Source organism: Physella acuta, unplaced genomic scaffold (genome assembly GCF_028476545.2).
Source record: "Physella acuta isolate Inbredline_101_S28 unplaced genomic scaffold, ASM2847654v3 ptg000969l, whole genome shotgun sequence".
NCBI classification, from domain to species: domain Eukaryota; kingdom Metazoa; phylum Mollusca; class Gastropoda; family Physidae; genus Physella; species Physella acuta.
The window spans coordinates 531131-544902 of record NW_026732486.1 but is presented as its reverse complement, the minus strand read 5'-3'; the positions used below and the strand labels follow the sequence as shown (position 1 = coordinate 544902).

Below are 13772 nucleotides of genomic sequence, written 5' to 3'. Positions count from 1 at the left end.
CTTTTCAGTAATTCATAATTTGTGAATTCGACAGTACCAATGCTGCCACTGAAAATATTTGCTTTAAAACAATACCCCCCCCCTTTCCCCTAACCCCGACCCTACACCCCTCCCCGTGAAAGCAGCCTCCTCTTAGTTATTTCTTAGTTACCTCCTGTAAGTTTAAAATCGAACTAAATTATCTACCCCTAATAGAAACCCGGCTCTACGGCTCTACGATTTGTAAACATTTAGAGTCAACACAGCTCACCAGACAATGTGGGGGTGGGGTGGTAGTGATAGTGATAGAGAGAAAGAGAGGGTACTGCAAGGAGGCGCTTGCAGCTTGTTTTCTAACGGCTCCCAGAAGAGAATTATATATATAGATTAGTATTGTATCAAATGTGCAGTTCTGTATCAACTTTTATGGAATTTCCGGTAACCGGAAGTGGTACTTACTTTACTTCCGGTTTCTCAAAAAGCCAATAACTTGAGTTTCTTTTTTTTAATTTCTTTTCCACTAATCTGATATACAAATTCTACAAAAAAATCAACGCTTTTTTTTTAAATTTAAAATCGCACAAATATGAACTTTGCTCAAAATTTTTCCGATTGTGTGTTGAGCCTGAGTTTTATACAAATTTATTACCAATAAAACTCATTACTTTTAACTTTCTAGAGTTCTTGCTATTCACCCGGTAACAAACAAAAAGATAACTTTCAGGTCGACTCTAAAAAAATTAATCAATGTGAAATCGATTTATAGCGATAGTGAGTATATAATCTTCTTATTTTTCCTTTTCTTAATGAATTTACAAATAATTTGTAAATAATTTTTTAAGGCATAATGTCTAATTTGATTAAAAACTTGATATTCTTGCTTTGTCACGTGAAACAAGTGTAGCTGGAAAGCTCTGAACGAAATCGCTGCATTAGAAGTTGGTCAAAATTAAATTACAAGATTTGTCGCACCCCAAAATAGACATTGTTAACCAAAATAAAAGCTTATAAAAGGAGATTACCCCAATATTAATTTCATTCGTTATAAAATTATTTTAGTATAACTTGCCAGAGAACGGTTGACAAACCTGCATTTAGTGATATCTGCACACAAACAGGTAAACAAACACAACTATAAACCTGTTTTGTGAACTCCACCCTCCCCCCATCCACTCCTGCTGGCTAGATGTACTGACCAGTGACGTCAGCTAGTTCACGAGGCGACCTTGTAGTTCCATCTTTAGCCGAACTGGTCGATGATGGTCTAGTACCAAAACACGAGAAGAGCTCAAAGAAAGCTCGGTTAAACTTTGAACTCATCTTCAGGTAGATGAAAATGTTAACGGTAGAGTTGATAGCACTAAGGTCGAAAAAAATGGCGTCGGCTACTAAAAATAGAAATTTCTCTTTCCCGTTGATGGTGAACTCCTTAACAAACAACATGACGATGTCAGCACTCACTGACGGCAGGCAGCAGCCGATGAACACCAGAGATATAAATAGAACCATTTTAACCAACTTCCGGTCACGATTCGACATGGACCCGCCCTCCCTGCCGGATAAGGCCGAGATCCGCCATTTTGTGGAGTGGAAGAAGGAGTGTACCAAGCCAAGCGTGAAGAAGGTGACCAACAGGAAGGAGACCACCTCCGTGGTGACGTTCATACCACGTGATATGCTCTCCAACACGAGGCTGTCGGCTGACGTCACGAGCCCAACCACCGTCTCGTTGTAGAGCGGGTTGAACCTGAGCCCGATGTTGTTGGCCACAAACATGGGGGTGGAGTAGGCCACCAGCACGACGTAGACGCTGACGGCGAACAAGATCGTGTTTCTCTTGGTGAAAATCTTCTTCACCTTAAACGGGATGGCCACGCACAGAAACCTCTCCAGCGTGATGAAGGCCGTCAGACAACCCGCCACCCGGGTTGTCAGCACGTTGAGCCAACCAAACAGGTAGCTGAGGGCGTCGATGATGTCCATGTGCGTGACGTCACGCACCACGGGCGGGCTGAGCACGGCGCTGTACCCGATGAGGGTGAGCAGGATGGTGGTGTCGGCCACAGCCAGGACCACCAGCGTGATGTTCATCTTGTCCTTGAACCCCAGCTTGACGAACACGATGATGGTGACGATGTTGAAGATGATGCCCAGCGGACTGATGACCAGGCCGGCGATCTCAAAGACGACCAGTAGCAGACTGTAGTACATTTCCTTGTTAGGGTCAGGCTGACCGCTGTACATGCCCGTAGTCAGGTCAAGCTGACCGCTGTACATGCCCGTGGTCAGGTCAAGGTGACCGCTGATGTTCGGGCTGCCCATGGTAACGCCAGCATCCGGTGACCAGCCCATTGTCCAGTAGCAGTGGGCAACAGTTCGAGTGACCGATAATGTTTCAAGCGGCTAAAATTATGGAAGGTGTTGATAATTCATCACAAGTAGAATCTCCTCCCTCCAGTAGATAAGGTTACTCGATTTATCAAAGTTTGATAATTAGGCATGCAAGAGAGGTAGCTCGGGATATTCTCACTGTAATTCTAAGACGACAAGCTACAGCACAGACATAGTATTCGTTTTCTTCCCAAAGACACTCGATCTAATACTGTAAAGTCTCCAAACAAATAGACACCAATGTTCTCCCACAGAAAGACACATGAAACTGTCAGAGAAATGTTCTTTAAACATGCCAGCCCATCCATCCATCCATCCATCCAGTCCTCCTCTGATTTACCAATTATCTAACTTTAGCTCCTCTAACCCAGTTCACGTCTGCTAAATTGGTTTGTATAAAATTAGGATTTTATTTCTTTTGTGTACACTAAACGGTAGTTTTATTGGCTGCTCAAATAGAAATATTTTTCTAGTCCGTTTATGACATGACGTCATCAACTGTGATTAGCAGACGAGAGTTTAACGACAGCTCGAAGTTTGGCGCCACTTTTGTTTCAAGTCTGCTAACTCAGCTTGAGCAGAACTGAAGTTTTCTGGCACAATTAAAAAACACAGGCTCCGTCATCTTAGATACCACAAGTATTTATTTACATTTTGGCCAGAAACACTGTAATTAATCTGATCGTACCACTCTAATTAAGACGTTAGATTTACTTAGTTCTAAGTGTATTCAATATAACGCCTGAAGAAAAAATCAACTTAATTAAGATTTTAATTATAGCTTTAGAATAATTTTTTAATCACTGGAACTGCGTAATACTAGGCTTACATGTTAATTATGTCCATTGATTTTCGTGAGGTCCCTAATATTTATAATTAAGATTTTAACCCCTGCAACCTTATGATACACTAAAATAAGCAATTTAAAATATCTACTACAATTTACGACAATTTATAACAAATTGCAGAAAGGTTGATTTAGATCGATGTCCGATAATTGCAGAGAGAATCAGCTCAAACGTCATCAAGCTATGATTTAGAGCTGTAATTAATTATTTCACGTGAACGCTCAAGTTAAATACATACAAATCTCGTGGATGGGCTTGTCACGTGGTCTAATGTGGCGAGATGTCAGCGATAATCTCAGACCCACCACTAACATGCTGAGACCACAGCTCTCTGATAGCGGGTAGTTGTCTCCCCTCAGTAGAGTAGAAGTTAGAGACACTCCATGGTTTTACACAAGGCTCCTCTTTGTCTCAGTTCTCCAAACTATGTGGTCAGTCTGTCGAACGGACATTGGGTCGTGTGTGAATCTCGAGGTCAACCTTGTGTGCCAGTTGAGTCTACACATTGTCACGTGTCACTACAAGTAGCTGGAGCCGTAGTATCAGTACCGTTGTACGTAACAAGGTTATATTTTTTTCTTTTCGTCTAGTTATAGCAGTAAACAAATACAACAAGCTTACGTCTGGAAACTATATATATGGATGACGTCACTTCTTGAGAAATTATATATGGATGACGTCACTTCTTGAGAAACTATATATGGATGACGTCACTTCTTGAGAAACTATACATGGATGACGTCACTTCTTGAAAGTATATATGGATGACGTCACTTCTTGCGTTCTGACACATCGATCTTATGGTGGACACGCAACCCACCAATCCGACCTGGATCAAGCGTGTATCGCGTGATGGTCAGTCGGCCCTCTAGACTTGCTCCGCAGATCTTTGTAGGCCTCTCTCTTGGTGTAAGCGAGAGGGCATTGGTCAGTGAGGTTGAGAGATGGCAGTCTGCAGGTATTGAACTGTTCGATCATGCTGATTGCAAATGTCGACGTTATCATTTAGTTATTGTTGAAGTAATCAATGTGTTGTTTGAATTTAACGACAGTGGTAAGAATGTATTCGATATTGAGATTCAATTCAATTAGTGAAACACATGTAACACATACCATGATTACCAGTCCGGGGGGGGGGGATAATTTGTAATTTATTTGATTGCGGTCCCTGTTGTACCGCAACTGTTGTTATGCTCTTATGGGGGTAGGCTCCAGAAAAAACCAACTTCCAAATAAAAACTTTTTATTGATTTATTTGTGTATATCTAAGTTAGGTTACTTAAAGGAAAATATGTCCATGCATCGGGGACTCTTTTGAAAGTATGGTTTCCATGGCAACGGCGGCAATCTTGAAAAAAACATCCTTTTCTGGACTTCTGAAATATCATAAATTCACATATATATCGGCTATATAACCTTTGATAATTCTTGTACTAACACTGACAGAGTCAGTTGGCTAGTTTTTCTAACAGAAAACACTCTCGACTTTATTTTTTTTTTAATTTTGAAAATTTGGTGTGGCGAAATTTCATTGAAATTAATGCTAAATTCAATGGAATTTCACCATACATTTTCTTGAAAATTTGAAAAAAATATTTGTACCTGTTTTTCGGTTACAAAAACTAGCCAGCTGACTCTATTGGTGTTAGTTTAAGAAGGATCAATCATTATATGGGCGGTTTATATGTTACTTTATGAAGTTTTAGAACTCCACAAAAGATAGTTTTTTCCAAGATGGCCGCCGTTTCCATGGCAACCATATTTTCAGAAGAGTCCCATTGATCGTTTGTGTGTTATCTCTCAGCCCTTCGAAAGATTACACCTCAGTGGGTGATATCACACCACATCCCCACACAAATATTGTTTTTAAAACTTCAGAAAATAACTAAGGCCTATAAATAGCATTTACTGGTAAAGATTTTAAGGATCCGTTTTCAGACTGCCCCCATCAGCAGTGGCAGTGACTTAGTCCTCCTGATGGAGCATAGGGCCTCCACCATTTCCTTCCATTTCTTCCGATCCCCGGCTATTAATTTTGTCATCTCCCAAGACATCCCTGTTGGCTTCAGTTCTTCAAGAAGACTCCGCCTCCAGGTCTGTCTTGGGCGCCCTCTCTTCCGTTTTCCCTGGGGGTTCCACTCAAGCGCTTGGCGTGTAACATTTGGGTGAGCCTTTATCAGCAGTGGTAGTGACTCCCACTTAAGAAGTTTTTTTTTACGCCGTCGCTTCTCGTTTAGATTTTGTTTAGATTTAGTCCCAGATTGATTTAATTGTCTTAACATACATAATGGTAGACACGTGTTTTAATAGGAATAGAACAATAGCCTATGTAACAGTTCAAAAATCATACATAACTAATTAGTATAACAACTAATGTATGTTACGTGCTTAACTACTAATTTCATATGACGTCACGTCCATTCGTGATACCTACGTCCATCGCCACAGTGGTGTACACCAGACGTAAACACAATCAGCTGTTCACCAGCGCTGGACGTGTTCACTGTGTGTAAAGAACCGCACCCGCGGAAAAGGAAAAATGCGTTAAAAAACTTGAACTCTTAGGAATTGAAGATCCTTATTCTGTTATTGACAGTTTCGTAGATGATATAAATATGTGGCCAAAATTTCTAAATAAAAATACTGTTAGTAATACTGTTTGCGTTTAGAGTTTAGGTAGACTAATCTGATCAAATGCAGTTCTCGATACTTTGTTTCAGGTAAGGACAGTAAAATAATAAACTTCATTTTAATTATAAAAGATAACTATTAATAAAACAAATATGCTCGACCTTCAAAAATACTAATAGTAAAAGACAAAGTCAAAAGTAATAATAAGAATAATAAGATCTAATAGTAGGCCTAATAATAGTGTTTTAATATCTAGATATAGAATCTAGCTCTAAACATGGCGTAAACAAAATTCGGACCACAGATCTAGATTCTGGATTTAGGGTGACTGGCTCCGCTGGGTAGACATAGAATCTAGAATCTACTTCTTTACTTAAATTTAATTACAAAATTTAGATCTACATTCGATTCAAAATACACCCATAATAAATCAAAAGTAGTCATAGTAGGCCTAATAAAGCATTTAATTGTCTCTAAGATCTAAAATCTCGCTCTACAATCTAATCATTTTTTTAGCAAACGAAATTTTCTGAAATTGAAATAGATTGTATGACTAGACTTAGATCTAGAATCTGCTAATTAAATTAAATTTTAAAAATTGTATACAAGCATGTAATTGATATTATTGTAGTAGAAGGCTTTAATAAATTACTATGTATCTGATACTGGACTGAGTTTAATTAAATTAAAATGCATATCTAGTAATTAGTCTACTAAGTTTATGTAGCCTAGTAGTAGAATCTAGATCATACCAGCCAACAACAAATAACCACATTATTATTATTTGGTTAATGATTAGGCTAATTTTTTTTTAATCCACTGTTTATAAAAGAAACAAATCAAGGTAGAAACATTATAAGACTGAGATGGTTTAGAATAATAACAATGGACCCAGTCTACAATTGATACAATTGCAGGTCTACATAGGGCCTACAGTCTAGTAGTTTACAGTAGGCACCTAGTGTGTAGCTAGTATACTAGTGTGTAGCTGTCCAGAGTTAAGATTCTTAATGCCTTAATGCTTTCCCCTGATAAGCCATGTGTGCTATAAATGACATAACATGGCATCGAAATGAGAAATGTTGATGGGAGAGCAGTGGGACTTTCCCCTTTGTTCTCCCTGCTGGGCCCTGAGGGTTTCACGGAGGTGAGAAATTTTCAGGGGAGGGCAGTGGTACTGACTCCTCTTTGGTTTTATTGTGGGCTAGATACAGGTGGCGGCTGGCCACCATGAGGGTTGAACATCAGTATAAATGTGTCTGATCACTTCCCTGCTGGATTATAAGGGTCTTAAATTGTATAACATACTACCAAGATTGGCTGAGATCTAAGAACAGCAGTGGTTATTACCCATGAATTATATTAGCCGTTGTAGTGTGGGTTTTGTAGGAGTTAAGTGGTCTCACGTTTGCTACAGTAGCGTGGTTGTACTAGATCTATTGCTACTAAATCTTGTACTTAACAGAGAATCTATAATCTTCATTAACCAGATTTAGATAACCTATAATATACCTACTTAAACTCTAAACGCAAACAGTATCACTAACATAATTTTTATTTAGAAATTTCGGCCACATAGTTATATTATCCATAAAACTGTCAATAAAAGTATAAGGATCTTCAATTCCTAAGAGTTCAAGTTTTTAAACGTATTTTTCCTTTTCCGCGGGTGCGGTTCTTTACATACAGTGAACGCGTCCAGCGCTGGTGAACAGCTGATTGTGTTTACGTCCGGTGTACACCACCGTGGCGGCGGACGCAGGTATCACGTGATTTAGGTCACGTGTTTGCAAGGACTCTATTTATCGTAGCACCCGGATTCTATTGGGGTTGGTCTCTGGACTGAATGATCAAAATAAACTATAAAAGACTACTAAAACAGGAAATCTAAATGAACTCGTTAACTAATGTCTAGGGACTAAAAAATAAAATAAGAGTTCCTGAATCTAATAAAAAAACTTTTAATCAGAACAGAAACTATCTAAAATGTAACAATCTTAACTACAAAAATACATTGAAGAAAATATATAATAATATTGAAAACCCTGCTTACTGTTTCATGAATATCACTAAGACCTCTAACTAAAACATACACTAGATAAGATAACTAATTAATTAACACAAACTACACAGGGAAAATAAAAATACAAAAATACAGAATACAATTGAACTTTAAGTTAATTACTGCCTAGTTAAAATATAACAATATGGATGCCTTGGGCTCTCTCTCTCTCTATGGGTGTCTCGCGCCCCGTGTCTTCTGAAACTCTCTTTTTATATCCCTCCATCACCGATGGATTCTGGGACAGCGAAACTAAGGTCAAGGACCATTGGGAGGGGGGGGGTTCAAAACACAAGTATCACGAACACAGTCGTGAACAACTTCAAATGGGTTTGAAAGAAAATGACGTCGTTTAATAAAAGGGAGCTCTAGGCCAATTGAGGACAAACAAATTTAAACTATTAAAAATACCTAAGTAAGTCACATCCCCCTCCTTTTAAAGTGGCAGTTTTGTTATGCAAAAACATGATATCAATACAAATCTGACAAAACAAAAATGTAGAACTAAGTAGCAAAAAAAATTGTTTACACAATACACGGTTTATTCCACCCTGCCAACCTTGGGACGCCTCTGAAACAAATGAACCCCCCGCATTCACCGACCTGATATGTGCTGTGGTTGACCACGTCATTAACTGTCAGTGATTGTTTCTTCTGGTATACAGCAGTCAGTCAAGCTAGAGACCTCAGGCATGAAATAGTCTAGACCCCCCGCCCACCACCCCACACCCGTAAAACTCAGCTCTATGCAGCGTTTCTTTCAGTCTTTTTTCTCGGGACCAGAGGGTTTGAACATTTATGAGGGGGTGGCGGAAGGTGGGGATATTGGATCAGGGGGGGGGGGGTTGACGTGCTGGGGTGATGAGGTATGGACGTCACAGAGAGACGGGGGGAGGGTGTCGGAGAGATACCTTAGAAGATAATGTTAACTAGAGAAATATTTCGAAAATAGGTTCTGGTTAGGATAATTAAGTGGAGCACCAATTGAGTGTTCGTATAAAACATATTTGAATCGTACCTGTATAACTAAATCATATTTGAATAGTAGGCCTATCTGTATCAATGTGTATCTGTAGGTCAGAGGTCATGTAGTCAGGGGACAGATAGCGACAATTGCAGGTCAAATACTTGTTAGGCCTTGTGTGTCTTTCATTGTTAACTACATAGATGGGCGCGTCTTAGTGGACAGGTCAAAGGTCATATCCTAAAGATTTCCATTCTCCACTTCTGCAAGTGTCCGACTTTTGTGCTGACGGCTTAGATAGCCAAGCTTTATTTTAACTTTTGCTGAAGTTATTATTGCTCAAAACTATTGCACATCATCTTTTCCTGTTCATTCCTAACACACATGGGCAGATAAAGTAGAGTTTATCTGTTTCAATGACCTCGGCACGTGAAGGGGATAGTGTGGTCAGCACTGTTCCTAACAGCAAACGTTTCCGTAACGTGAGTCAGGAACACATCAGAGCTGAGTAGACACAAGGACGACCTACAGAATCGAGCTCTGGATCCAAACTCGAGACTTTCCGGTTAGCAATCGTGAGCTCTATCATCCGTTTCATAACAAAACAAAAAGTGTGTGTGGGTTTTTATGTTGTATGTAGACGATACGTAGATACATACATAACTTACTGTTAACTAGTACACATTGTTTATTACAAGCTTTTATTTTGTTCACAGTGTCTTTTTTTTTACTTTCTCGTACAAAGTAAGTATTGTAATCGTTTAAATTGTATTAAGTATTGTAATCGTTTAAATATCTGGTTTCTACAATATCGAAAACATGATTACAGTTTCAATTAGGTTGACTAAATTTTAAACATATGCGTAAGATCGTATTCTGTTGATTATTTCAAATTTTGAATTATTTCAGGTTACAAGAAGAAATACTTTACACTGTTTCCCATTTAAAAAAAAGATCACTTCTACCGGACAGATTTCTTCCAAGCTTTTCACGTAGATCTAGGCTGGATGACAATTAGTTAAAAAAACAATTTCTCTGAATTACGTTTTATTAATTTTTAAAAAAAATCAATGTTTCCTTTTAAAAAAGCACTAATTTTCAGCATTTTTATAATTGTTGTCCAATTCTTTTTTTTTCGCTATGATATTCTCTTCTTTATAAACAATCTTTTATTTTGTTCGTAACGTCTGTTTTACGATTGTAAACATTCGGCGTGAACCACAGCTCACCAGACTAGTCGGGTGATAGCGTCTAGGTGTTTATCTCCCCTTCTGTTATTGAGTATCGTAACCTATCAAGTGATTTGATTTTGTTATCTCCCCTATGTTTCGAAACCGTTTAATTAATTTTTAATGACTAATTAACCATCTAATTAAATTTAAAAAATAGATAGACTTGTATTGTCATCGAAGTAAAACATACCTGAAAAGTTTGAACGAAATCGTTCCATTAAAATTGAGTTACAAAATTTGCAAACCAACAGACAAATAAACAGACGTTGCAAACTTAATAAAAGCTTGTAAAAAGTGGGCAATTAAAAATCAAAATTTAAAACTTTTCTAAGGATTATCCTAAAAATGCAATGAAAATAAGAAAATAAATTTAATTTGTTTTCACGAATAAAGATATTGGTTGTTCTTGAGATCTTTTACTAATTTTAGCTACCAACCCATTTGTTAAAGAAAGCAAATTAGTTGATTTTTTTAATATTCCGTGCATTTAAAAACTTTATATTATAAAGTTATTTTAATTGAATATATGTTTCTTATTTTCCAATTTTTAATGATGTTGGCTATGTTATCAAAAAAATATTTCATATTAATGTAAATTTTAGCAGACGTGAAGCCTGCATAACACAAAAAGTGGTGTAAGTTAAAAGTGTTAAACAAATGTGACTTAGATAAAATGTATAGTGCACTCTAGTAGGGTGCAGCGCACGTTGATATAGTGCAGTGCACTTTGGTGGGGTGCAGGTGAGTTCCAGTTGCGTCTGTTACACACCACGACAAGTGTGTGGTTTAGTCGGGCGTCTGATGTTTTAATTGATAAAACAAATCGTCCAAAAGTAAGAGTAATAAAAGCTGCAATGGCTAAAACATCTGTGGAACCAATGTCATATTGGCCAATACATATGTTCACAGAACAACGACGTGAGAGAATTATCGATAAAAAAACAACATTGACACCTGTAACGACCAAACATTAGATGTTCTGAAGGTCCTTACATTGTTTGGTACATATTTTTATCGGACGCTGAACCGGCACATATGTTATGTGCGAAAATAGACCAAAAAACGTGTTGAAATTTGGAGCTCATTTTAAGGTAAATAAAAATACTGACTGTGGAGTTAAGGGAGGTAATGTTGAAAAACACAGAAAAACTTGCTAAGAAAACATTGATTTCCTTCCCTTTGACGCTGTAGTCTTTGACGAAAAGTAGGACGGTTGAGCCAACAGTATCAGGGAATGCGCATACGATAAACACTACAGATAAAAATAGAACCATTTTAACCAAGACTTTGTCTCGTGTTGAGATGCTTCTATTTTTAGAAGCTGATGACGCCTGTTTCCTCCACTTGGAAATGTCCACAAATTTCTGTATCAAGCCAACAGTAAAGATGACGACAAGAGCAAACACGGCCAGCTCGACAAAAATGATGACAACGACACTGATGCCTTCAAATAACTCAGAGTTTTCATTGGTGATAACACCAGTGACAGTTGAATTGTTATCTTTGTTAAATCTTGGACCAATTTTGTGAGAAACATAAACAGGGATGACACTACCAAACATGCAGACATATATGGCACAGGAAACCATGGCTGTTCGCTTTGGTGTGATGAGGGTCTTGACCTTCAGTGGCAGAGCTATACAGAGGAATCTTTCCAGACTTATAAAAGCTGTCATACAACCAGAAATACGGCTAAATATCAAATGAGGCCAACCTAAGATGAGATAACCGATTGCGGTGTTAAGTTCAACGTTTGGAATATCGTGTAAAAATTCAGGGCTGGTTACAACCACGTTCCCAATCATCGTGATGTGTACACCGATGTCCGCTATGGCAAGACTCAACAAAGAGATGTTGATGGTATCGGTGAAGCCCAGTTTGATGAAGACGATGACGTTGATAATGTTGAAGATGAGACCTGAAATGTTGATAACCCCACCGATGATGACCACGCAGATGAGGGTAAAATAGCCGAAAGTCTCTTCATCCATTAAACCTAAGAGGTTTGGGTTCAAGTCACCAATGGCTAGTGGGGATGTAGTGTTAACGACATCATAATCCATGTCTACTGCGTCTATCCCTAACCCTTACGATACAACTACTGCACAGATGAGACAGATCTCTTTACTGAGGTGGCAATCGCGTGAAACTAAATTGAATCGTGCCTATGCTACGAAGTCTTGTTTACTGATACTTTACCAGCTTATGTTTGAGTACTGATTTTCTTAAGCTAATTTATTCTTAACATTAATAAAGAAATTTAATAAACCTCATAATAAGATGCAATGCCGGTTATTTCTTATCCTTAAATGTGACCTACCTATTGATTACCATCTTAAAATTAATTGCTTAAATTATCTGATACAGCAATCTCATTAATTTTCCATCCCAGTATGTGGTTTACTTAAATGTAAATTGAGGGAATTAAAAAACAAACAATCAACGTCAAATTGTTTAGTTCAGAATCCCAAACCTTGAATTATGAACTTATTGTGTTCCATAACATAGAATTAGTAAAGTTGTAGGAATGCAAAGTGTAATTAGGAAAAAAAAATCAACGTGTACCCCTATATTAGTAGTAAAATGGTAGATATGTAAGATGTCATTAGTACAATTATAAAACCCAGCCACTTATTTTAGTACATTGTGACGTTGTCATCGAACGTTTTATTTTTAGCAAAAATCTTGTAGCACAATATTTGTTCTTCTTGTTAAAATAAGTCATGTAAAACTACTATAGCCAATACAGTTATTTTATTTTTTCGTTCTGAGAAGAGAATAAATAGTTAGGAAAAAAAAATTTCTAAGAATAAAACAGTAACACGAAGGAATAAATGTGCAAAATGTTTAGTTAGTTAAATTTCAAACAGAACAAGTTAATGAATATAGAATTGTCAAAGAATTCAGCCCGGGGTAAACTAGTTTTATAAATTATATGTCATGTGTTTGTTAAAGGAAACTACTTACCAATCTGACCACTTTTTGTTTGAAATATACCTATGGTGTCAACTCTACTGAAATAATTTCATGTGAGTTAAAACTATGTAAACTATTGAAATAATTTGATAAGCAATAACTGAGATTCTGTTCGATCTTCAACGACTATACCAAGTAATTAGTTGCACATTTTTAGATCGTCACTCAACCTAACTTATGATCCATACAAAGACCTCACTATCTCACTGTTTTATCTCCGCGTCCTCACTGTAGCACATGTATTGTGTATGACATCTCCAGGTTTGTTTCGCTTGTGTGAACATTTGATAAAACAAACATAGTCCAATAGTTTAAAATAGTAAGTTAAATATTTAAAAAAAAAAAAACAACTTCTGTACAGACTCTATGTATTAGCCGTAGAAACGATCAACAATTGATTAAATAAAATGTTTCCTAGGGTACGGAGTGGTCGGGAAAGAGAGCACTACAGAAGTCCCAAGTTCGGACCTCGGGTAGATGCAGCTCGTTAACTGGGGACAGCAAGACAACAACCTTTAAAAAACCTCAATAATCAAATAACTGCTGCCTTCGTTCTTAAGTAAAATAATGTATCGCATATTGTATCTCGGGTATAGCGTCTTTTATTCTACTAAGACGCGAACAAAACAATTCATAAAAATGTTATCTGTAGCCTATAAGATCATTTTATGCTCTATCTTGTGTGAATA

The 13772-nt window shown here is 37.5% G+C and overlaps 1 protein-coding gene across 1 annotated transcript; it reads right to left on the bottom strand.

Annotated features, from left to right (window-relative positions):
* Positions 1-1161: 1161 nt before the first annotated feature.
* Positions 1162-2331, bottom strand: LOC131954022 (lysophosphatidic acid receptor 4-like). The gene has a single exon (XM_059317504.1). The coding sequence runs from the start codon at positions 2329-2331 to the stop codon at positions 1162-1164; it is 1170 nt and encodes a 389-aa protein (XP_059173487.1).
* Positions 2332-13772: the final 11441 nt, after the last annotated feature.

Excerpts from the sequence above, each read along its gene's own strand:
- LOC131954022 (XM_059317504.1), bottom strand. The coding sequence starts at position 2,331 with ATGGGCTGGTCACCGGATGCTGGCGTTACCATGGGCAGCCCGAACATC.